Raw genomic sequence first — 23872 nt, forward strand, 5'->3', positions numbered from 1 at the left:
GTTAATACGCCACAGCAGTTACTCGTTTGAGGCAGAGTCGACCTAGGGGAGGTTCAAATAATCGTCACCGGTGGTGGCCGTGAGCGGGAATCGAACTGGGTTCGCCGGGTTGGTAGCGCAGCGTAGCGTTAAGCACTACACCCACTGCTCCTCACACACCACACACGCACAGACACACACACAGACACACGCAGACACACACAAACAGACACACACACAGACACACAGACATCACGCTAACCACTACACTACCGCTCCCCACACACCACACACGCACACACACAGACACACACACAGACACAGACACACACACAGACAGCACGCTAACCACTACACTACCGTTCCCCCTACACAACACACGCGCGCGCGTCCATAGGTACACATACACGCGCTTGCTGCAGACACACACATACACACACATACATACACGCAGACACACACATACACACAAACACACATACATACACACAAACACATACACAGTGACATGCGTATTCCCATCGCGGGGCACGGGACGTGCCTCCCGGCAAATCCCTCGCAAGCGATCGTACACAGATGGACAGACAACTGAACAGTACGACGTTTGGCTGGTAATTGCATCCAGCATCAGCGAAAGGACGTACTCTGAAATGGGAATTGTTGTGGTTTTACGCTTGTACACACCGGTGGGCCAAAGCAGAGACTTATGAGTGTTTTATCAACGGGACACTTTTTGACTGATTGGCCGTGTGGGGTGGTGGAGGGTTACAACACATTAATAATTAAGGCGAGCGAAAGGCAATAAAGTTATTTTTGAAGAATGTTTGCGAAAGCGTACGTGTTACAAAAAGACTCACTTTACTTAAGAAGCAGGCTAATGTGTACATGATAGACTGTCAGTACAGCCACCCAGAAATATAACCAGGCTACACTGTACATTCTAGAGTGGCAGTACGCTCAGCCAGCTTAATGAGTATTTGTTGAGTGAACATTTAAACAAATCCATTATTGGCGCGTGTGGTTTAAACATAATTATACAGTAGTTTTTTCATGAGAAATGGTAATTGTTGTGGTTTTCCGCTTGAACACACCGGTGGGCTAAAGCAGTCAAGTCTTAGTCTTTTATGAACGTGACAATTTTGTGCAGATTGGGCGTGTCGGGTGGTGGATAAGGGTGACACCTTAATAAATAAGGCGATCTAAACGCAATAACGTTGTTTATGAATAATGTTTGCGAAAGCGTACGTGTTACAAATTGACTAACTTTACTTCCTAACCAGGCTAATGTGTACATGATAGAATGGCAGTACACCCAGCCAGCTGAATAAGCAGGCAGCAGTCTACATAATAGACGGGCAGTACGCTAAAGCAGCTTAATGACTATTTGTACAAAGAACATTTAAAGAATCGATTATAATAACCAGGCTACAGTCTACATTAGAGACTGCCAGTACACCCACTCAGCTTCATAAGCAGGCTAGAGTCTACATGATAGAGTGGCAGTACGCTGACAGAGCTTAATAAGCAGGCTACAGTGTACATAATAGACTGTCAGTACGCTCACCCAGCTTAATGAGTATTTGTACAGTGAACATTAAAGTAATCGATTGTTGGCGCGTTGGGTTTAAAAGTAATATTAATAGCACACATTGTGGTGGGGGTATAGTGAAGAGTAGGAAAAACTTTGATGAATTTACCTCAGAGTGGCGTGGTGGGTGTCGGGGCCTAGTAGCGTGCAAAGCCTGCGGCCTCGCCTAAAATTGTCGACTTGGAAGAGGCAGGGTACGGGTGGCGTTCCCCCCCCCCCCCCTAGCGCGCCAACAATACTGTGTAATGGCTATTATTTAATTAATTACGGAGCTTATGAAAGTGGCGAAGGCGTGGCTAGCGGTTGGCAGGGGCAACCGCCATCCAATAAAACTGCAGCCCTTGGCGAAGGCGTCGCTAGCCGTTGCCGGGTCGAATGAAAGCGGCGAAGGCGTCGCTAGCCGTTGCCAGGGGCAACCGCCGTCCAATGAAAGTGCGTATGTTCCGGAGACACACAGACACACAGACAGACAGACAGATTCACGATTTTATATATATAGATTATAATAACCAGGCTACAGTCTACATTATAGACTGCCAGTACACCCACTCAGCTTCATAAGCAGGCTAGAGTGTACATGATAGAGTGGCAGTACACTGACAGAGCTTAATAAGCAGGCTACAGTGTACATAATAGACTGTCAGTACGCTCACCCAGCTTAATGAGTATTTGTACAGTGAACATTAAAGTAATCGATTGTTGGCGCGTTGGGTTTAAAAGTAATATTAATAGCACACATTGTGGTGGGGGTGTAGTGAAGAGTAGGAAAAACTTTGATGAATTTACCTCAGAGTGGCGTGGTGGGTGTCGGGGCCTAGTAGCGTGCAAAGCCTGCGGCCTCGCCTAAAATTGTCGACTTGGAAGAGGCAGGGTACGGGTGGCGTTCCTCCCCCCCCCCTAGCGCGCCAACAACACTGTGTAATGGCTATTATTTAATTAATTACGGAGCTTATGAAAGTGGAGAAGGCGTGGCTAGTGGTTGGCAGGGGCAACCGCCGTCCAATGAAACTGCAGCCCTTGGCGAAGGCGTCGCTAGCCGTTGCCAGGTCCAATGAAAGCGGCGAAGGCGTCGCTAGCCGTTGCCAGGGGCAACCGCCGTCCAATGAAAGTGCGTATGTTCCGGAGACACACAGACACACAGACAGACAGACAGATTCACGATTTTATATATATAGATTGGTCACGTATCAATAGCATCTTTTCAAATGTGGCAATCTTGCTGGGTTGTAGAGATGTTCGATTAGGCTTGGGTATTATGGGATCCTCTTAGCTCGCATTGGTGAACTTTTTGAGGGAGGTTTTATTACGACTTCACATAGCGTGGCCACACTTATGCCAGTTTGTCGGCAAACAAGTCCAGGCCACGTGTTCCGTGCAGTTCAGGTCAGGTTCAGAGTCCAACTCAGGTGTAAAGGTCATTGGCATCTTTTTTCTGCCTTTAACAACTTCTTGAACAACTTACCTATACATATCAATAGTACACCTATAAATAATAAATGTAAGACTAAATTGAAGACGTTATTTTTAGATTGCTTATGATAACTCAAATTATGTAGCCAAAAAAACATAGAGTGGTCTCAAATGTTGTTTTTGTTAATTTACGTTTATTGGTGTACACTATACACGATTGTTTTTAACATCGTATGTTAGCTTATCACTTCCTTACTCGGTAAATATCTCAACTACCTGTTTGTTCTGCCACCTCGAGATGTATTTCATGGGAGGTGCAATATTAGAGACATACAGGAGCATGTACAGTTCTACACACATACTAGACATATAGAAGCATATACCGTACAGTACCACACACAGAGATGCACATAGACTGGAGGCACACAAGCATGAACAGTTCTACACACACAGACAAGACACAAGCATATACCGTACAGTACTACATACAGAGACACGCAAAGACGAGAGGCATCCAGAAGCTGGACACACAATCGGCATATAAATACACAGACTCACACTGACTGGAGGCATGAACAAACATATACAGTTCTACGCATAGAGACACTGACTGGAGACACAGCAGTATACACTGTACAGTAATACACACAGACTAGCGACACACAGACACACATACAACACAAAGACAAATATCCCCCGTATAGGCTGAACAGGCTTTAGGGGCAAGTGCTGAAAGCGAGCACCTATGAAGGCTGGAACAGCACACGCGGGGGGTAGGTCGCCAAACACCACGCCTCTTGTCGCCCCAGTGGCGATGTTTACCACACACCACCCAACGTACACATTTTGAGGCTGAGTGGACCTTGGGGATGAGGCCCAGGACTGGGTCAGATAATCGCTACCACTGATGGTGGTGGCCGTGAGTGGGATTCGAACTTGGGTCGTAGTGCAGCGCTAACTGCAAAGACACCGCTCCCAAAGCTGTGGAAGAATTAGGTTTTCTCTATACTCGCCTCACAACAGAGCTATCACAGCTCAGTCTTTCTGATGTATATGGACAACTAGATCTAGAGAGTTGTGTACAGTATCCGTGTAAATCATGAGGCTGCTGTTTGTGCACCAAGGACGCAGGTTCAAATTCCAGGCAGTGTCTCGTGAAGTCAATGATGACAATAAAAAATATTTAAGTATTTTACTTCCTTCTTCACCATCGCTATAAGAGAGAGGTCCTGATCCAGCCTCTCCCTGAGCCTAACAGCTAGCGTTCCGAGCGAAGCTATGATTCATGGCGAGCGCGACTAACAGTGAGAGTGTGGCTCGTTAGCTGTGCTGCTGCATCTGCTTGGACAAGTGCTTCTGCTCCTCCACGCTAATCTGCGGACACTCGTTCTATCCTCTGGTGTCTGGAGGCTGCCTGGGAGACAATGAGCCACTTAAGCTGCCCGCAGTGCCGAGCAGCTTTCCCTGTGCGACGCTAGCTGAGGAGGAACGTGGCCCTTCACCAATATCTCGGAGCAGCTAAAAGTTGGCGACAGGATGGCCACGGCCGTCGTTTGTGACATCTGCGGTGACGGCCAGACCCCTGCAGTGAAGACTTGCCTGAGATGCGAAATGTCCTACTGTTTTTCACACTTCAGACCTCACGTGGAGAATCCCAGGTTGAGATATCATGCCATGGTGGATCCTACTGCGAGTTGGGACGAGCGAAGATGCCCTAAGCACAGTGAGGAGCTGAAATTCTACTGCACAAAAGACAGCAGCCTGGTCTGCTCAACTTGCACCATCGCAGGTGAACACAAAGGACATGATGTCACTATGCTGAAGAAGGAGCACGAGACACGGAAGGTGAGGCCCTCAGAATAAGACACCGCAACACGATCTGACCAATGCTGTCACTGGGCTGCACAATATCTAAAAAAAACATTATTGAGTGTTAATTCTCTCTCATGAATCTCTGTCTCTATTGCTAATCTGGTTAGCATTTTAGGAAACAGCCTTAGGATATATTGAATCCTAGGCTCTCCATAAGCATATCTGTATAAGGAATTAACTGGACAGAGATATGGGACCGATATTACAGCCACCTGATAGACAATTCTATTAGATGTATCTTCTAAACTATAGACAGCTGTGGGCACATGGGCTCTTGGGTCCGATTCGGTACTACAGTAATACCAAACCAGTGCGGCTCCCACCGGCCGCTTTACAACGAGGCATCAGCTTTCCCACTCCCTGTTCTCCCCATCTCAGTTGCGAAACAGGGGCAGCATGGAGATGACGGCCTTCATTATGGAGGGATTGCGATGGAGGGAAGGGCAATGTGAGGGGTGGCTCAGTGCCTCGAGTTTCCCGTGGTGACATCTCATCTCTTACAGATACACGTAAGAGAGGAAACGCGAGCGGTGGAGGAGAAGAGGAAGGAGGCGGAGGAGTCTGTGAAGCGGATGGAGGCTGCTCGCAGGGAGGCGCAGGTTACCATTTCCGGCTCTGGCTCTCTGGTCCCCATGACCCCGTCGTGGAGGTCACAATTCAAGCGAGTTCCGTGCAACATTATAACGTTGATGGCTCTATACAATATAATTACTTTCCAAACTTAACATTAACTGCAAGTGGGTTGCATATGTATTGCATTCATTAACTGCAGTGGTGAGTCTGCTATGAGCTTGGGTAACTCGGCATCGCGTGTTCCACTGCTGTGGAAAAAACAGATGGAGAGAATGCATGGATTCTCAAGAGGGAGTGTGGTGCAGCTGGAGTGTGGTGCAGCTGTTTTGCTGTACGGGAGGTTGCACACCGGCACTGACGCAGAGGCATGAACACCACACAGCCACATCTCACACCCCCCTAATCGCGTCCCCGGAGTCTGACCCACGGGGGGCCCCCTCCTGACTCCGAGTCCCAAAGTCTGAACTTCCACGACCCAGCGCCCTCTTATGCAGAAAGAGGAAAAGAGCCACACCACTCTTGCCTCCTTGGGATTGATCTACAGTGAGGGAAAAAAGGATTTGATCCCCTGCTGATTTTGTACGTTTGCCCACTGACAAAGAAATGATCATTCTATAATTTTAATGGTAGGTTTATTTGAACAGTGAGAGACAGAATAACAACAAAACAAATCCAGAAAAACGCATGTCAAAAATGTTATAAATTGATTGGCATTTTAATGAGGGAAATAAGTATTTGACCCCTCTGCAAAACATGACTTAGTACTTGGTGGCAAAACCCTTGTTGGCAATCACAGAGGTCGGACGTTTCTTGTAGTTGGCCACCAGGTTTGCACACATCTCAGGAGGGATTTTGTCCCACTCCTCTTTGCAGATCTTCTCCAAGTCATTAAAGATTCGAGGCTGACGTTTGGCAACTCGAACCTTCAGCTCCCTCCACAGATTTTCTATGGGATTAAGGTCTGGAGACTGGCTAGGCCACTCCAGGACCTTAATGTGCTTCTTCTTGAGCCACTCCTTTGTTGCCTTGGTCGTGTGTTTTGGGTCATTGTCATGCTGGAATACCCATCCATGACCCATTTGCAATGCCCTGGCTGAGGGAAGGAGGTTCTCACCCAAGATTTGACGGTACATGGCCCCGTCCATCGTCCCTTTGATGCGGTGAAGTTGTCCTGTCCCCTTAGCAGAAAAACACCCCCAAAGCATAATGTCTCCACCTCCATGTTTGACGGTGGGGATGGTGTTCTTGAGGTCATAGGCAGCATTCCTCCTCCTCCAAACACGGCGAGTTGAGTTGATGCCAAAGAGCTCCATTTTGGTCTCATCTGACCACAACACTTTCACCCAGTTATCCTCTGAATCATTCAGATGTTCATTGGCAAACTTCAGACGGGCATGTATATGTGCTTTCTTGAGCAGGGGGACCTTGCGGGCGCTGCAGGATTTCAGTCCTTCACGGCGTAGTGTGTTATCAACTGTTTTCTTGGTGACTATGGTCCCAGCTGCCTTGAGATCAGTGACAAGATCCTCCCGTGTAGTTATGGGCTGATTCCTCACCGTTCTCATGATCATTGCAACTCCAGGAGGTGAGATCTTGCATGGAGCCCCAGGCCGAGGGAGATTGACAGTTCTTTTGTGCTTCTTCCATTTGCGAATAATCGCACCAACTGTTGTCACCTTCTCACCAAGCTGTTTGGCGATGGTCTTGTAGCCCATTCCAGCCTTGTGTAGGTCTACAATCTTGTCCCTGACATCCTTGGAGAGCTCTTTGGTCTTGGCCATGGTGGAGAGTTTGGAATCTGATTGATCGATTGCTTCTGTGAACAGGTGTCTTTTATACAGGTAACAAGATGAGATTAGGAGCACTCCCTTTAAGAGTGTGCTCCTAATCTCAGCTCGTTACCTGTATAAAAGACACCTGGGAGCCAGACATCTTTCTGATTGAGAGGGGGTCAAATACATATTTCCCTCATTAAAATGCAAATCAATTTATAACATTTTGAAATGCGTTTTTCTGAATTTTGTTGTTGTTATTCTTCTCTCACTTTAAAGCTTTCGTGACTGCTTTCGTGACTGCAGGGATTCATCTTCTTGGTTCTTTCGGTAATAAAAATAAAAAAAATTTAAAAAAATATTATGTTTTATTTTTATTATTTTATTACTTCCCTTCTACGTGACTTTACCGAAAGAACCAAGAAGATCTTCTCTCACTGTTCAAATTAACCTACCATTAAATTATAGACTGATCATTTTTTTGTCAGTGGGCAAACGTACAAAATCAGCAGGGGATCAAATACTTTTTTCCCTCACTGTACTTAGTCCCATGGGTCCCTCGTTCCCGTATGCATGATTCACGACTAGGAACTATATTTTATTTTACCAGGTAAGGACCAATGAGCTATGTAGCTCTTTTTCATAAGCAATCTGGCTATCACAAATGATAGATCAATGAAGTGGCTGGTCACGAGGGAATGTATATCAGCTAAATAATCTAAATGCTTGTTAATTCTGAATGTAGAGGAAAAAACTGGAGGACCCGGATACAAATCCATGCGACCACAGAGAGAACACACAAACTCCTAATATACAGGCGACAGGATCGAACTACTGTCCTTCTGTATACCAGGCAAAGGCGATAACATCTCGCCACTGCGGTGCCCACACAAACATACGAAGTGGATCATGGCTCCGAGAGACAACCGTAGTCCCTGTTTCTCTGCAGCAATTGGTGGCTGGGATCAGGGGTCGCATCATAGGCAAGTTCGCTCACCTAAGAAAGGCTCTGGACGAGGACGAGAGGGAAGCTCTACGTCGCGTGGCCATGAAGGAGCGCGAGCTGCTATCCCGGATCGAGGAGAACATCGCTCATCACAAGGGGGAGATCGCCGAGCTCCAGGCAGCGGCCACTCGCCTGCGCACTCTTCAGCTTGAGAAGGACTCGCTCACCTTCCTGCAGGTGGGGAGCGCCTCTGTAGAGATACGGCGCGGGTGTCCAGAATAACAAAGCCGGCAGCAGCAGAGGGACTCGTGGTCCAAGGGTAGAGACTTCACTCATGATCTCTCTCTCTCTTCTACAGGGGCACCTGGAGGAGACGCACAGGTACAAATATTTAACGTTTTACGGTTAAATACTCAACACGGGGCTGTGAGTGTGTGAGACACTGGCTGTGTGAGACACTGGCTGTGTGTGAGACACTAGCTGTGTGTGAGATACGGGCTGTGTGTGAGACACGGGCTGTGTATGAGACTATGGCTGTGTGTGAGACACTTGCTGTGCGTTAGACACTTGCTGTGTGTGAGACACTTGCTGTGTGTGCTGTGGATGCTGAGTGTTCCGATGCTGTGGTGAAATGAGGCTGCGTGTGATGCTGTTGGTGGTTCTCTCAGGAGAGAGATCCAAAAGGAATCCGCACCTCCACCTCCCACTTCACTGGACGCCACCACGATCCGCTCCCTTGAAAGAGGGATGCGCAGACTCCTGCCTCTCGTCTGTAAGTACCTCAGTTTTGCACCCGAGTGTCCCGCTGTGTTGCACTCCACTTCTGTGCTCACCACCTTCGTCAACTGTGTTTAAACGGCTAAAGTCCACTAAGCGATGTAGTTATTTTCAGAAGCAAAGTGGCTTCACAAATGATAACTCAAATAAGCGGGCTCTGGTGTGGGAATTTATAGCAGCAGCCAAATTCTCTGAACGCGTGATGTTGATTCTAAATGTGGAGGGGAAAACCAGAGGACTCGGGGAAAAATCCAGACGACCACGAAGAGAGAGACGACAACTCCAAATATATAGCAGGCGTCAGCGTCGGGATCGCACCCACAACCTCTGAAGAAAGGCAGTCCAACACGATCTACAGACGGATAGAAAAAGAGACGTACCTACAGAGACAAAGATCCCTCGTGTAGCCTCAGCAGACTGTTGGGGCAAGTGCTGTTAGCTAGCAGCACATATAAAGCCCGGTATGGCACACGAGGGGGTGGGTGGCAAGCACCACGCCTGGCTGCCTTTATCTTCCTCGCAGCAAATGTTCCCACATCACACCAGCAGAGGGTAATGCAGCATACACCATTATACTGTACCTCTACGCTTCTACGTTTATGATCCCCATCCTTCACCAACGTGCAATGACAAGAGTGGTGAAGTATGATCAAATAACCCCCATGACTCACACGGCGTGGGGAGGCCCTTATCCAGCATTGGAGAGACAACATGTCTGTGCGTTGATGTTACTGTGCAAGGCTGCGTGGACAATTTGCACACGTGTTGTGTTTATAGATAAATGCTAACAGTGGCATTAACATCGTGGTGCTGGCATCATCACCAATATTCATTACCACTGCACACACACCCATGGTGCTATTATTATCCATTAGTACACATACTAGGATTCGTTGGTATTTGTTTACACATACTAGTATTTGTTCGTATTTGTGCATGCATACTCGTATTCGTTAGTATTTGTGTACATATACTAGTATTCACTAGTATGTGTGTACACATACCAGTGCAGTGACTCCGACACACGTTCTTGGTTTGTTAAGAGCCTTGAGTTTGGACACGACTCTATTCCTATGCCTGGACTTTGGCTCTTGATGCTCGAACTTCGTCTTCTCTCCAACCATCCATTCCCCTTGTGCTCTCCCCTGTTATATTCCCCGAGTCCCTTTTCTTGAAGGTTCACTCACCCCATTTCCCTCAGGCAATCCTCGTCCTCCTCAACTGGTTGGCAACCATTGCTCTGACTCTCATTTTCCCGCCTTTTACGTTCGGATTTCTCAACCAATCAGTTACATTTTCTGTCCGTGACCAATCCTCTTTGAGGCCTTTCCTGCACCAATCAGAGGCCTGTAACGCACTTCTTGATTGTCCGTCTGTGTACTTACCCTGCCAGACAAGTGGTCTATTGTTTCGGTCTTCACATCACTCCCGCACCCCTTAAAAAAAAGAGCAATCCTGGCTAACACCAGAGAAGGGAATGACAAAGAGCAACAGACCACGGGAAGCCTAGGAGAATTTCACTCAAAAAATGTATGACATCAAAAGGGCCTCATGTTTCCAGAACCCACGTGAGGCCCTGTGGCATGGCCCAACAATAATGTGCTTATGTGTCCAATTATGGCAATAAACATGTTCATGACCAAAATTAACCTTTTGTCTATGTAGATGTGAATAAATGAGTGTATTTTCGGCACGCAGTTTTTGCACATCCCATAATTAGTTAACAACAAGACCGTGGGAACAATAAGGTGCAACAATCTCCTGCTCCATCCAGGAACAGTGGTAATGCAATTGTGCACATCTTGCACTGGTCCTCGTTGCTGGACCGGCATACGCTGCAGTGTCCAGCAGTGAGTCGTCCTACATTAGGCTCGGTCCTGTGGGAGGCACAGGAGCATGCACAGGAGACATCGGTCCTCTGGGCGGCTGCTGTGGCTTGTCGAACACCCCAGATTCCGGAGGGAGAGGACATGGAAATGAGGTGCTTTGTTGATGATGGAGGTAGGGTTTCAGGCACGATGGGTGAACATACCAATGGTGACGTCCTGACTGTATATGCACGCATTGTGGCCGATTCACCTCGATAGATTCGACCGGGCCCTGCCATAGCCGATGCAATTTGTGAGAGGTACATAATGGACATTCGGGCAATGTAACCATGCATTGTAGCCTACTGCCTAGGGAAGTGTGTGAACCTGTCGCCTTGTATTTCGCTCGTTAGTGGCCTGTGCTTTTGCCGTGCTCGCCATTGCCGCTGTGTGTGCTTCGAGCAATCAGTTGAACGTGTTATGCAGAGATGCAAATCGATTGGACGAACCTGTAGAGGTTTTTATCCAACTGTGTTTCTATGGTAGGATCCGGTTCACGGCCGTACATGAGGAAAAAGGGGGAAAATCCCATGGAGGCATGTGGAACATGGAGATCCCAGTCGGTTTGTGCCTCATCTACAGACCATAGATGTTATCGTTCTAGAATTGAAGCTTTCGTGACTGCAGAAATTACTATACTCATTGGTTATTTCGGTAAAGTCACGTATCTGATGATGAGCGCTTGTGTTGCATTCGAAACGTCGTGATTAATTTTTACACACAAGTTCCGCTGCAACAGAAGGCCACAAACAGATGCAGGTATGTGTCTGTGGTTGGAGGAAAGTTAAATCACACCATGGGTTGAGGATCCACCAGGGGAAGAAGGGGTGTTTGGGTAAAGAGAGACAGAGGCCTCGCATTGATTACTTTCTGCGAAAGCGATCAAATCAGTCTAATGAAGCACAGCAACTGGACGCAAACCATAGTTTGCAGTGCATCAGTACCACTGTCATGGAGGACGTAAACTCAAGCACCGAAGTAACAACTGAGATGGAACCAACAACAGGAGTGGAACTCACCCAGCCTCCCAGACCTGCAGTCGAGAGGAGACTACCAGGGCACAGACCGTATGTGAAGTGGCCTGGCACCAGTGACAAGAAGTTGTGGGAAACAGTGAATACTGACCTTACCTTGACCCTCGAGAAACTTCGTGGCACAGTGGAGAAGAAGTTGGAGAGGATGGGGGACATCATCTATGAGTACGGGGCAGAAAGCTTTGGAGTGCAAGAGGCAAAAGGCGGGAGAAAGGTTCCAACCCCACCAGTTTCCAGGAGGCAACAAGAAATCAAGCGCCTCGTTCAAGAAAGGAGACAGCTTAAGAAACAGTGGAAGAAAGCCTCGGAAGTGGAAAAGGAGGGCATAGAGGCACTTCAGGCTGACATCAAAACCCGGTTGGCATCCCTCGGTAGAGCAAAGAACCTACGGAAGTGCAGAAGGAAGAAAGAACAAACTAGAACTCGATTAAATTTCGATTTAAAGCTTTCGTGACTGCAGGGATTCATCTTCTTGGTTCATTCGATAAAGTCACGTAGAAGGGAAGTAATAAAATAATAAAAATAAAACATAATAAAATAAAATAATTCTCACGACGTTTCGGCTACAATGCAAGCAGCCGTCCTCAGGTGAAGAACAGGAATTTATGCTAAATTCCTCTTCATATGCACATTATTTTTGTTAAGGCGCTCTTCCACCCAGCTTATATATAAGCTCCTAGCTTGGTAGTGTCTCATTCTTCACCTGAAGACGGCTGCTTGCGTTGTAGCCGAAACGTCGTGAGAATTATTTTATTTTATTATGTTTTATTTTTATTATTTTATTACTTCCCTAGAACTCGATTCTATAAAGATCCCTTCAAGTTCTTTAAAAGTCTCTTCACGAAGGAAAAAAGTGGAGTTCTAAAAACAACAAAGAAAGACCTAGAAGAGCACCTGAGAACAACAAATTTTGACTCAAAGCGACATGAACATCTGGCCATCCCATCAGATATCCCACCCATTGAACCCCCGGAACATCATATTGAGACCAGCCCTCCGACATGGAAAGAGGTGGAAAACACAGTTCGAAGGGCAAGAACAGCATCAGCCCCGGGGCCAAATGGAGTCCCGTACAAAGTGTATAAGAACGCACCAGACGTCCTGAGGTTCCTGTGGAGGCTCATGAGAACAGCTTGGCAAAAGAAGATAATACCCAAAGTGTGGCGTAGGGCAGGCAGGGTCCTGATCCCTAAAGAGAAGGATGCAGTGAACATCAGCCAATTCTGCCCAATCTCCTTACTGAATGTCGAGGGTAAAATTTTCTTTAGGGTCATTGCCCAGAGGATGGCCGAGTACCTGCAAAGGAATGCGTACGTCGATACATCTGTACAGAAGGCAGGAATATCAGGGTTCTCTGGCTGCTTGGAACATTCCAGCATGATCTGGCACCAGATCCAAATGATTATTTGGTTCTTTCGGTTAAGTCACGTCTAAAGATAAAATAATAAATTAAATTAAATAATAGCATACGACGCTTCGATTGCAACACAAGCAATCATCATCAGGTATAATGAAATAGCGACATAAAATCTAACCAGAAAACTATAGACAGACATATTAGCAGACAGATATCACCAAGATACATAGAGGGAGCAACACAGGAACCAGAGAGGGGTGATCATCTCTGTGGGGTGGCCTTAAATAGACAGAGGGGGGAGGAGGCAGAGAGAGGGAGGGGGTTAGGGAAAACATTTGCATATCAATGAGTGGTCCAAAAAACAAGGTTCTGCAAGTGCGATGACACGGCAAGCAAGTCTGAAAATCAGAAGGACAAACTAAAATTCAATAACCTAGCAAAATATCGAAATGTAATGTAATACAACACAGAGAGTCGGTCAACACACAATTAACGCATGGCCTGGTTGATTACGTATTTCAAAGATTGCTAAGTTAGAATTTAAGTGTGAACATTCCAAAGAGAAGACACAGGCAGAGAGAAGAGAGAGAGAAAAAAAGGATAAGCTCAAAACTTCCCCGTAGAAGTGGTTCAATCTTAATTTTAGAACTTTCGTGACTGCAGTAAATGATTATTTGGTTCTTTCGGTTAAGTCACGTCTAAAGATAAAATAATAAATTAAATTAAATAATAGCATACGACATTTCGATTGCAACACAAGCAATCATCATCAGGTATAATGAAATAGCGACATAAAATCTAACCAGAAAACTATAGACAGACATATTAGCAGACAGATATCACCAAGATACATAGAGGGAGCAACACAGGAACCAGAGAGGGGTGATCATCTCTGTGGGGTGGCCTTAAATAGACAGAGGGGGGAGGAGGCAGAGAGAGGGAGGGGGTTAGGGAAAACATTTGCATATCAATGAGTGGTCCAAAAAACAAGGTTCTGCAAGTGCGATGACACGGCAAGCAAGTCTGAAAATCAGAAGGACAAACTAAAATTCAATAACCTAGCAAAATATCGAAATGTAATGTAATACAACACAGAGAGTCGGTCAACACACAATTAACGCATAGCCTATTTAAGGCCACCCCACAGAGATGATCACCCCTCTCTGGTTCCTGTGTTGCTCCCTCTATGTATCTTGGTGATATCTGTCTGCTAATATGTCTGTCTATAGTTTTCTGGTTAGATTTTATGTCGCTATTTCATTATACCTGATGATGATTGCTTGTGTTGCAATCGAAACGTCGTATGCTATTATTTAATTTAATTTATTATTTTATCTTTAGACGTGACTTAACCGAAAGAACCAAATAATCATTTACTGCAGTCACGAAAGTTCTAAAATTAAGATTCAGATTCAAATGGCCAAGGTGGAGAAAAGGGACCTCCATGTAGCCTTCCTCGACCTCGCCAATGCATTTGGCTCTGTGGCCCATGAACTCCTGTGGTCTGCCTTCAGATTTTTCCACATACCGGACACCATCACAACCCTGGTGAAGTCGTACTTTCAGGATCTGCAGTTCTGCTTCACCACCTCAGAGTTCACCACCTCATGGCAATGCCTGAATGTAGGTATAATGGCGGGATGTACCATTTCTCCATTGGCATTCATAATGGCAATGGAGGTTATCATCAGATCCTCAAAATGGGTTGCTGGTGGACAGCGAGTCGACTCTGGTTTTCGCCTCCCTCCACTCAGAGCCTACATGGACGACATTACAACATTGACCACCACTGTCCCATGCACCAGGAGACTGCTCAGAAAACTCGAGGAGAACATCAGCTGGGCCCGTATGAAGATTAAACCATCCAAGTCACGCAGCATCTCGATTGTGAAGGGAGTACTCTGTGACCTGAAATTCTTCATCGGAGATGACCAAATCCCAACAGTGTCTGAGCAGCCGGTAAAAAGCCTTGGAAGGTGGTATGATGCAAGCCTGAAGGACAAAGACCAGGTGCAACAGCTGCGCAAAGACATCAGTAGTAGCCTACAGTCCATCGACAACACCCAGCTACCTGGAAAGTTAAAGGCCTGGTGTCTGCAGTTTGGTCTCCTACCCCGGGTGTTGTGTCCCCTAGCAGTGTATGAGGTTCCAATCTCAACAGTGGAGAAGATGGAAAGAGGAGTCACGAGCTACTTAAAGAAGTGGCTCGGAGTTCCACGATGCCTTACCACCATAGGTCTCTATGGAGATGGTGTCATCAAGCTGCCCCTCACCAGTCTAACAGAGGAATTCACGTGTGCAAAAACCAGGCTCCAGATGACACTGAATGAATCTCGAGACCCAGTGGTGAGCAACAACGCGCTGACCTTGGCAACTGGGCACAAATGGAGGCCAGGAAAAGCAGTCCAGGAGGCAACAGCAGCCCTCAGACATGCTGACATTGTGGGTCATGTTCAGCAAGGGAGAGGAGGCCTTGGGCTAACTAGCCGTGCTGCTTGGAGTAAGGCCACTGCACCAGAGCGGCAGAGGATGGTAGTGCAGGAAGTACGCCATCAGGAGGAGTCTGCAAGGTGGGCCAAGGCAGTCTATCTTGCCAAACAGTGACAATGGACTCGATGTGACAGTATGGAGAAGAGGAAGATCAGCTGGAAGGATCTGTGGGCCATGGAAGCGAGGCAGTTGAGCTTTTCCATCAGAGCAACATATGACGTCCTTCCAACACCAGTTAATCTTCACCAATGGTATGGTGAAGATCCGAACTGTTGCCCTCTGTTCCATGCCAGCCAACCTCAGGCACATTCTCACAGGGTATAAAACAAGCCTCACCCAAGGACGCTACACTTGGCCTCACAACCAAGTCCTTAAAAACCTTGCGTCCGCCCTGGAGGACAAGCGAGCTGCCACCAACTCCCTACCACCCCCAGCAGCATCACACCCCTTACGGACGACCTTTGTCCGCGAAATGGCTAAACCACCGAAGAGCGGCTCTACACCATTAGAGTGAGACCAGCTGCGCTTGGCCCGCGACTGGAAAATGCTAGCTGACATTTGCCGGCAACTTGTGTTTCCTCCGGAGATTGCAACCACCACCCTAAGACCTGACATGGTGCTCTGGTCCCGTTCGCTCAAGAAGGTCTTCATCATTGAGCTCACAGTACCCTGGGAGGACTCAGTAGATGAGGCTTATGAGTGAAAACATCTGCGCTATGCCGATATAGCTGCCGAAGCATGGCATCATGGCTGGAACACAGAAGTCCGACCAGTGGAGGTGGGCTGCAGAGGTTTTGTGGCAACATCTACAACCAGAATGTTTAGAGACCTGGGAATTAAGGGCCAGAGCCAGCGTTCGGCAATCAGAGCTGTATCGGAGGCGGTAGAAGGCAACAGTCAGTGGCTCTGGATGAAGAGGAAAGACCCCAGCTGGGCCCTGAAGTGAGAGGGCCAGGAGGTATGCGGTCAACAATGCTTAACTCAGGGAGGAGGACGCCCCTGCCATGCATAGTCCCATGGGATGTTGGCTATCAACAACAAGGCAACTCCTATGACTAATTGGGAATGGGACGCAAGCGTAGGATTTATCACCCTGTCGCTGGCCGCTTTTGGGGAGGGTGTATAGTGTGAAAGGCCGAAACACCCTAGGAACCAAAGGTACACTACTGACGATGCGTTCCCCAAATTTCACCAGGCCTACTGTTCATGAACTCTTGGAAGTGATTGCACAAAGGATAGTAACATTTCATCCTGTGTTCTTGGAATCTGGTTATAGACTCTGGTTATAGTATCTGGTTATAGTATCTGGTTATAGTATCTGGTTATAGTCTCTGGTTATAGTATCTGGTTATAGTCTCTGCAACTACTTAAAATATTTGATGTTCCTCAACCATTTTTCGTCTTGGGTTTTCCAAATTGAGCAACTTCTCAAAGTACTCTTCCATCTCTCTCTATCTTTTATCTAATCCAAGATTGTTCGTCCTTGACTGTTCTTAACGAGATTTACATGGTTGATGTCCCTGGTCTTCCTCTCTCTTGCTTTTGCCAAACGGTATACCATATGCTCGCCTTCTTTGCTGTAAAGCTTCTGTTAGAGTTGTGTAAATGTATTTTTTTGCCAATACTACCACTCGCTTTGCATCTATTTTCACTGCCAGGTATTCATTCAGATGGTCCTTCTCTCTCGTGTTCTGCTAGTTCTTAAGCTTTGCCTTTTTCTCTCGTTGCCTTTTACACTTCATCACTCCACCACCATGTTTCCTTCAATTGCATATCTTCCTTTGCTCACTCCCACTGTAATACCTGCTGCTTTCAGTTTTCCACTTGCTAGTTGTTGCCATATTTCATTCACGCTCCACCTAGGCCTTGTGGTTATTAAGTTCTCTATAGCTTGTCTGCAGACATTTTATCTCATTGTTTAGTCGCCACCACTTCACCCTATTACTTTTTTGTCTCACCTTCCTCTTCCTAACTCCGTTCACCATGCAATCTGCCACAAATAGTCTATGTTGTCCAGTAAAACAATCTCGAGGGATCACTTTGCAGTTCTTCACTCTTTTCAGGTGCTTCCTCCTCACCAAAATAAAATATATCTGTCTCTTCACCTATCCATCCTGCTAGGTCATCAAATGTCCATCCTGCTTTTGGAAGTAGGTTTTCATGACTGCAAGATACATTGCTTGGGCGATTCGAAGAATGTCCTCTCCTCCCTCATTTCTACTGCCATATCTGCATCCTCCATGACTCCTTTCATATCCCACTCTTCTATTTAATACTGTGCCCATCACAACTGCTTCATCTACCGGTAAGCTCTTAAACTTCCGGTCTAAGTTCTCACAAAATGTATCATTCTCTTTCCCACTGCTACGCATCTGCGGGGCATATGCACACACCACATTTACAACCCCACTGTCCAGTTCTAGTCTGACTATCATCAGTCTGTCAATCACTTGTATGACTTCCACCACCTCTGTCTTCATCTTCTCACTCAGCACAACACCTTACTGACGTTCCATGATATAACAATTCAAAACTACAGCGACTCTCTTTGCTCTGCTGCCTTTCCACTTTATTTCCTGGATGCACGTGATTTCGACTTTCGTCCTTCTCAAGCAGTCCACTAATTCCTGTACACATACTAATGTTCCTCAGTATTTATATACACATACTTGCCTTCATGAGTATGTGTGTACCCTTAACTATATGCATTTGTTATACACGTTATAATCATTGTTCGTTTGTTACATATTAATGTATTATGCATTTCTGTATCACTACAATAACATAAATAATAACACAACACACAGCGTGTGTGTGTACACGCGGTGTGCAATTCTCGTGCTGTGACTGCTGCGTGAGCGTAATCACTGTCGTCACCACAGATGGACGCTCACCGACTCTGGACACAAACTCAGCCTGCGACTACATCCAAATTTCCTCGGATCTCAGGACGGTGACGTGGAGCGGTGTCTCCCAGGGTCGCCCCCAACACCCACACCGGTTTGATGTGAAGTTACAAGCCCTGTGCTCCGAGAGCTTCTCGTCGGGTCAGCACTACTGGGAGGTGGACGTAGGAGGCAGCACTGGGCAGTGTTGGATTGGAGTCGCGTATGGGACGATCCCACGGAGAGGGCGTGGTGCTGAGTGTGGCCTGGGATGCAGTGACGTCTCCTGGAGTCTAAGGAAAGTTGACGATAGCTTCTCAGTGTGGCATGGCGGAGTAGCAACCTCACTGTTGGTGCCGGAGCCTACACGAAGAGTCGGGGTTCATCTGGACTGGGACGCGGGGCTCCTGTCTTTTTACAGCGCCGACTCCATGGCACTGTTACACTCGGTTCACCAAACCTTCGATCAGCCTCTATATCCAGGGTTGGGAGTGGGGGGATGGTATATCGGTAAATTTGGTGAGTCAGTGACGATTGTGGATCTGAGTCGTGCGTCCTAAGAGAGGTGAAGGTGAACACCATAGAGAGCAGACACTACGACGCATGGCGCTCACTACTGTCATCACTGTTACACGCAATGCCACACTCTTGACTGGTTGGTGAGTATCAGTGGTTAGGAGTGCGTCGCTCTCCATTAGAATTAGGGGGCTGGGCCTAAATCCTCACGACCTTCTAAGGTAGGGGTTGGCAACCCAAAATAACAAGAAAATATATTTTTTGTTCGAATTACGTAAAAACAACTCCATTTCAAGAGCCGCTACAATGCATGTGGTGAATATGAGACAGTGGCTCTTTAATAAACAACGTTACGAAGCAGTTTCTTAAAGAGCCGCATGCGGCTCCAGAGCCACAGGCTTTCAACCTCTGGTCTAGGGAGTGATACAATTTCAGTTTCATTTATTTGGTATAGCCCTGTGAGCCATTTAGCTCTTGAATCGGGTGCAACCGCAACAAACAAAAAACAAAAACATGAAACAAAAACATAAACAAGAAAACATATTAAAGTGACTATGTGCAAACAGAAAATCCAGGAAAAGACAGCAAAATATTCCACAAAAAGCAACGTACACCAACGCTGTGTGCAAAAATCCCAGGGGGATGCAAGTCAAACAACAACAACCACAAGACAAACTTAGATTCAAGCCATCAGTCTAACTCCGTACTACAACAAACAAACATGGCCAAACCAAAAAGCGTTTTGCAATCACCAAAATAAATTCATAAAAGCAATGTAACAGTGATCATAGGAACTGTGACCGAATTTTCACAATAAACGTCATAAACAACATATACCACCAGACCCTACAGCCATAGCTGGCTGCATGAGTCACTCCACAACAGCAGGAGCATCAGTCGGAGTATCAAAAATTTTCAATGCACCTTCAAGATCAGCACACTAATTCAAAACACAGATCATACTTTGCAGCGGTCATCCGGAGAGAAACATTTTGGTTGATTTTAGGTCACTGAATAGCAGTGGCAGCTAGGGGTGTACAACTCCTCTAGAGCAGTTTTGAGTGAAGATCTTATAGGTAGTGATTCAAGTTGCAGTTTATTGGCGATATCATTCAAGACCCTGGGGGCATCAATAGCAAAGGCCCTTCCTCCAGTATTTGTGGACTGAGACACACACACACACACATATGGACTCACACACACAGACACATAGACATGCACTTGAGATACACACACATGGACTTACACACACATATATGGATGTAGACACATATAGCGACTCACACAAACACACACACCGACTCACACACACATTGACGTAAACACACATATGTACCTACACACACATATGGACGAAGACACACACACATGGACTTACACACACACAGCGACGGATACGCACACAAATGGACTGACACGCACACTTGGACTGACACACACACATAAACACTTTGACGTACACACACACATGGGGCGTTGTCCATTCAAAAAAGACAGACACACACATGGAGTTAAAGACACGCATGGCTCTCCATGCACACACATATGGACTCAAAGACACACACATCGACGGGCACAGTAATCCCCGATGATGGCACAGCCATCAGTATGGCAGTACTACGTATGAGGAAATAGCGTGACGTTAGCGATGGAAACAATAGAAATGTATTGAAGAAATATTCAAAAATCACAGACTGGCAGTAGACCGTGGCAGCGTCATAAAAGCGCAGCAAAAAAAGAGAAAATTGAGCAACGTAATAATCCAAAAAGACTTTGTGCACACAAACATAATTATTGTAACATCTGTCAACTTGTTTCATAATGGTAAACAATGGACCTGAGTTGTTATCTGCACACAATATCTGGCAACGTATTTGTTTAATAATAATAATAAGCAATGAACGTGATTAATGATCTGCACACAAACATTATTATTGTAATGTTTGTGAACTAATGTGTTTAACAATAGTAAACAATGGACTTGCGTTGTTAGCGTAAGAAGCAAGGAACTCTGTTCGCACCATAGCCATGTTGAGGCCTTGTGCCATGCGTAGCCCCCATCCTGGCCTACATTGGCGAGGCGGTGGAGTTGGCACATTGCCAGGCTAGGGGCTGGGCCGCTACCCCCCCCCCCCCCCCAGCATTACCAGCGCGTGCAAGAATATTGCTATGTAAGCACTAAAATATTATTATCTACGGAGTCTGTACTATAAACTGGACGCATCGTGTTAAGGGGGGCGAAGAGGACATGACACTGTGAATAAATATCCGCAGCGTTATGTGTCTATGTGTTGTCTGTAAAATGCGTAAAAGGAAATGTCCCCCGTGAGGTCGAGCGAACGCGCAGCACTTGTGGCAGGGTCCGCCCACCCACGCAATTGTCGTCACTTGGTACGGTGGATGTCGCGCAATAAGTAAATAATGAATAATAGAAACAGCACAAATGTGTTAATTAAACTACTTTAACGTTTACGGATGGGAAAACGGAATAGCCTATTCCCACCGCGGGGCTTAGGGCGTGCTGCCTGTCAAATCTTTTTCTACGTGAAGCCCACCGTCCAAGAGCCAAATCTCCCGCAAGCGCGAACACGCGGAGATTGTAATATAAAAGAGAAGAAAAAAGAAAAGAAGAAGAAAGAAAGATGTCACAGTAATCAAGTAGAGGCAGTATGTTAGCTTTTATCAATTCCAAACGGAACATAGGGTGGAAGCAGTGTTTGTGTCGATACAGAAAACCAATTTTTATTTTTGTCTTTTTACCAATATAATCAATGTGATCTTCAAAATTCAGTTTTGAATCCAGGATGACCCCAAGATACTTATAGATATTGTCTCGCTCTATTTTTTAAAATTATTATTTAAGGAATGTAATTGGGGAAAAATAACTTCCTGCTTTAGTCCTGGTGAGCATTGCACCTTGGTTTTAGAGGTATTCAGGATTAGTTTAAGAGCAACTAGCTGATGTTGTATTTCGTTGAAATCACCCTGAATATAACTACCAGTATGAAATATAATAATAGGTTTGACTCCTTTCTGGCATTAAAATAGGTTGTTAAGATGTTCAAACATTAAATAAATACATTTTACAAGGAATGAAGTCAGCATTAACCACACATACTTGTAGCAACACATGGAAACATGTGTGCTTTGATAATAATGTATGCACTGTCTTTGAAACCAATTGGCCTACACCAGAGACAGCCTTGTGTGTGAAGCCAACATGGATGTATTCACTCTGCCAGAGGAGTGTGATTATAGTGTAGCAGTGCTATGATTATCAATGGTAAAATGGGATTTGTTTTTCCACTGTTAGTGTAATACATTGTGGAGAAGAGAGCCAATAAAAATATTCAGTTTAAAAAGTAGTAATGTACACTTACAAAAATGCAATTATAACGCTTGTATCGTTGATTCTGCAATAAAAATGATTGAATATAAATGTTAATAACAAGTTTTTTTATAGCGTCGTTCATGCTAATTGCATTACACAATGATGTACATTAATTAAATATAACGACCAAATACTACATATAGCCAGGATCAAGCAAATTAAATACAAAAATGAATAAACACATACAGAAATGGCACCTAAACAAAAGACATAAGCAACAAAAATCTATTAATGTCCGAGTTTTTTTTATATATTATCTGGTGTTGTATGATAGGCGCGGCGACATCACGCAAGCTTCTGCCGCGGTGATATCAACCTTCAACGGCTCGGTCAAGCATTCTCAACCCCCTCACCCAGCCCCCCCTCCGTCTCCACTCGCTCCCTCGCCCAGCCCTCATTTCTTCATTCAGTCATCAAGCAGAATCAGTGACGGACCATTGCGCCAAATGCGTGACCTCTCGCGACATCATTCGCATAAACTGCTCTTGATGCTATACACAAGCGTCTCAAGTCATTTGTTTGATCCACGGATCACGGCGAGGGGTGGCGGCCACATTACTTTGAGGGTCGCAGTCCACTTGGAACGTCGACTGCCTACTGAGGACATCGGGCAGCAAGCGGTGTCTCTAAAATCTGAGGCGGAAGAAGCCTCTCCCTGGTGTTGTATATATTGTGATAAAAACATAATAAAACACGGAAACATAATTAAATATTGCGAACCTTTTTTTTCATTCGATCCACAGCTGGAGTGTGCTCGAGACTCTCGAGTCAGCACCCTCGTGGTTAGCCGTTAGCTGCTCCCCTGCACGCTCGCTGGTTATCTGCACGCCAGCCTCGACCTGCAGCTGGCGCATACTCGCTGCTTTCGCTGCTCAGCACGTGCCTGTCAGTCGAGGTTCGCGAGCACCCTTGGTGCCCCCCCCCGGGGAGGTCTCCCGCTGTGCCGCAGCGTGCACGTCTCGATAACTCACTCCCGGACTCTCCAAAACTCATAAAACATCAGTCACTTGACCAACATAACTTTTCCAGCCTATAGCTTGGACAATATTTCATGCAAACTCGATATGGGTGGAAAACTCAAATTTCCACTTAACTTCTCACACGTCTTAGCTGATCACAGTATGATAAGAAAATTCCTTTGCGCACCTCTTTGCTTATCACAACTCATAGCTTAGTACAGTGCAACTTCTCGACGTCCTTGACTCTGTAAATGACTCAAAATATAAGGACAAACGTAGAATAAAACTTGCAGCTATACTTAGAGTTTGCCTTAGAAAGAACTCAACACTTGCCAGTGATGGAGGCAACCCCGGAGTCTGTCACCGCAGAACTCAACACGATGGATGATTACTGTGGCCAGACCCACCCCGAAGCTCTCCTCTGCAAGACTGGTTTGTACGATTTCGTGTGGTGT

The 23872-nt window shown here is 46.1% G+C and overlaps 1 protein-coding gene across 2 annotated transcripts; it reads left to right on the plus strand.

The window, feature by feature from the left end:
- Nucleotides 1-296: 296 nt before the first annotated feature.
- LOC133359716 (E3 ubiquitin/ISG15 ligase TRIM25-like) lies at nucleotides 297-22509 on the plus strand. 2 transcript variants are annotated; one of them, XM_061578236.1, is made up of 8 exons: nucleotides 297-590; nucleotides 4615-4822; nucleotides 5353-5448; nucleotides 5686-5787; nucleotides 8144-8377; nucleotides 8499-8521; nucleotides 8809-8912; nucleotides 18549-22509. In XM_061578236.1, exons 2-8 carry the CDS (start codon nucleotides 4652-4654, stop codon nucleotides 19109-19111), a joined length of 1293 nt encoding a protein of 430 aa, XP_061434220.1. In that variant the 5' UTR covers nucleotides 297-590; nucleotides 4615-4651; the 3' UTR covers nucleotides 19112-22509. The 2 variants fall into 2 exon arrangements, with proteins under 2 accessions (XP_061434220.1, XP_061434219.1); XM_061578235.1 differs by lacking the exon at nucleotides 297-590 and having other exon boundaries at nucleotides 4213-4822.
- The last annotated feature ends 1363 nt before the right edge of the window (nucleotides 22510-23872 follow it).

The sequence above is a fragment of the Lethenteron reissneri genome, chromosome 65, assembly GCF_015708825.2.
Source record: "Lethenteron reissneri isolate LAM-NWPU_2019-01 chromosome 65, ASM1570882v1, whole genome shotgun sequence".
NCBI lineage: Eukaryota > Metazoa > Chordata > Hyperoartia > Petromyzontiformes > Petromyzontidae > Lethenteron > Lethenteron reissneri.

Bases quoted from the DNA above. Each gene is read 5' to 3' on its own strand.
- LOC133359716 (XM_061578235.1), top strand. From the start codon at position 4,514: ATGGCCACGGCCGTCGTTTGTGACATCTGCGGTGACGGCCAGACCCCT. The intron at 4,823-5,352 runs GTGAGGCCCTCA...CATCTCTTACAG, and splicing joins AGGAGCACGAGACACGGAAG to ATACACGTAAGAGAGGAAAC. The intron at 8,522-8,808 runs GTACAAATATTT...TGGTTCTCTCAG, and splicing joins CACCTGGAGGAGACGCACAG to GAGAGAGATCCAAAAGGAAT.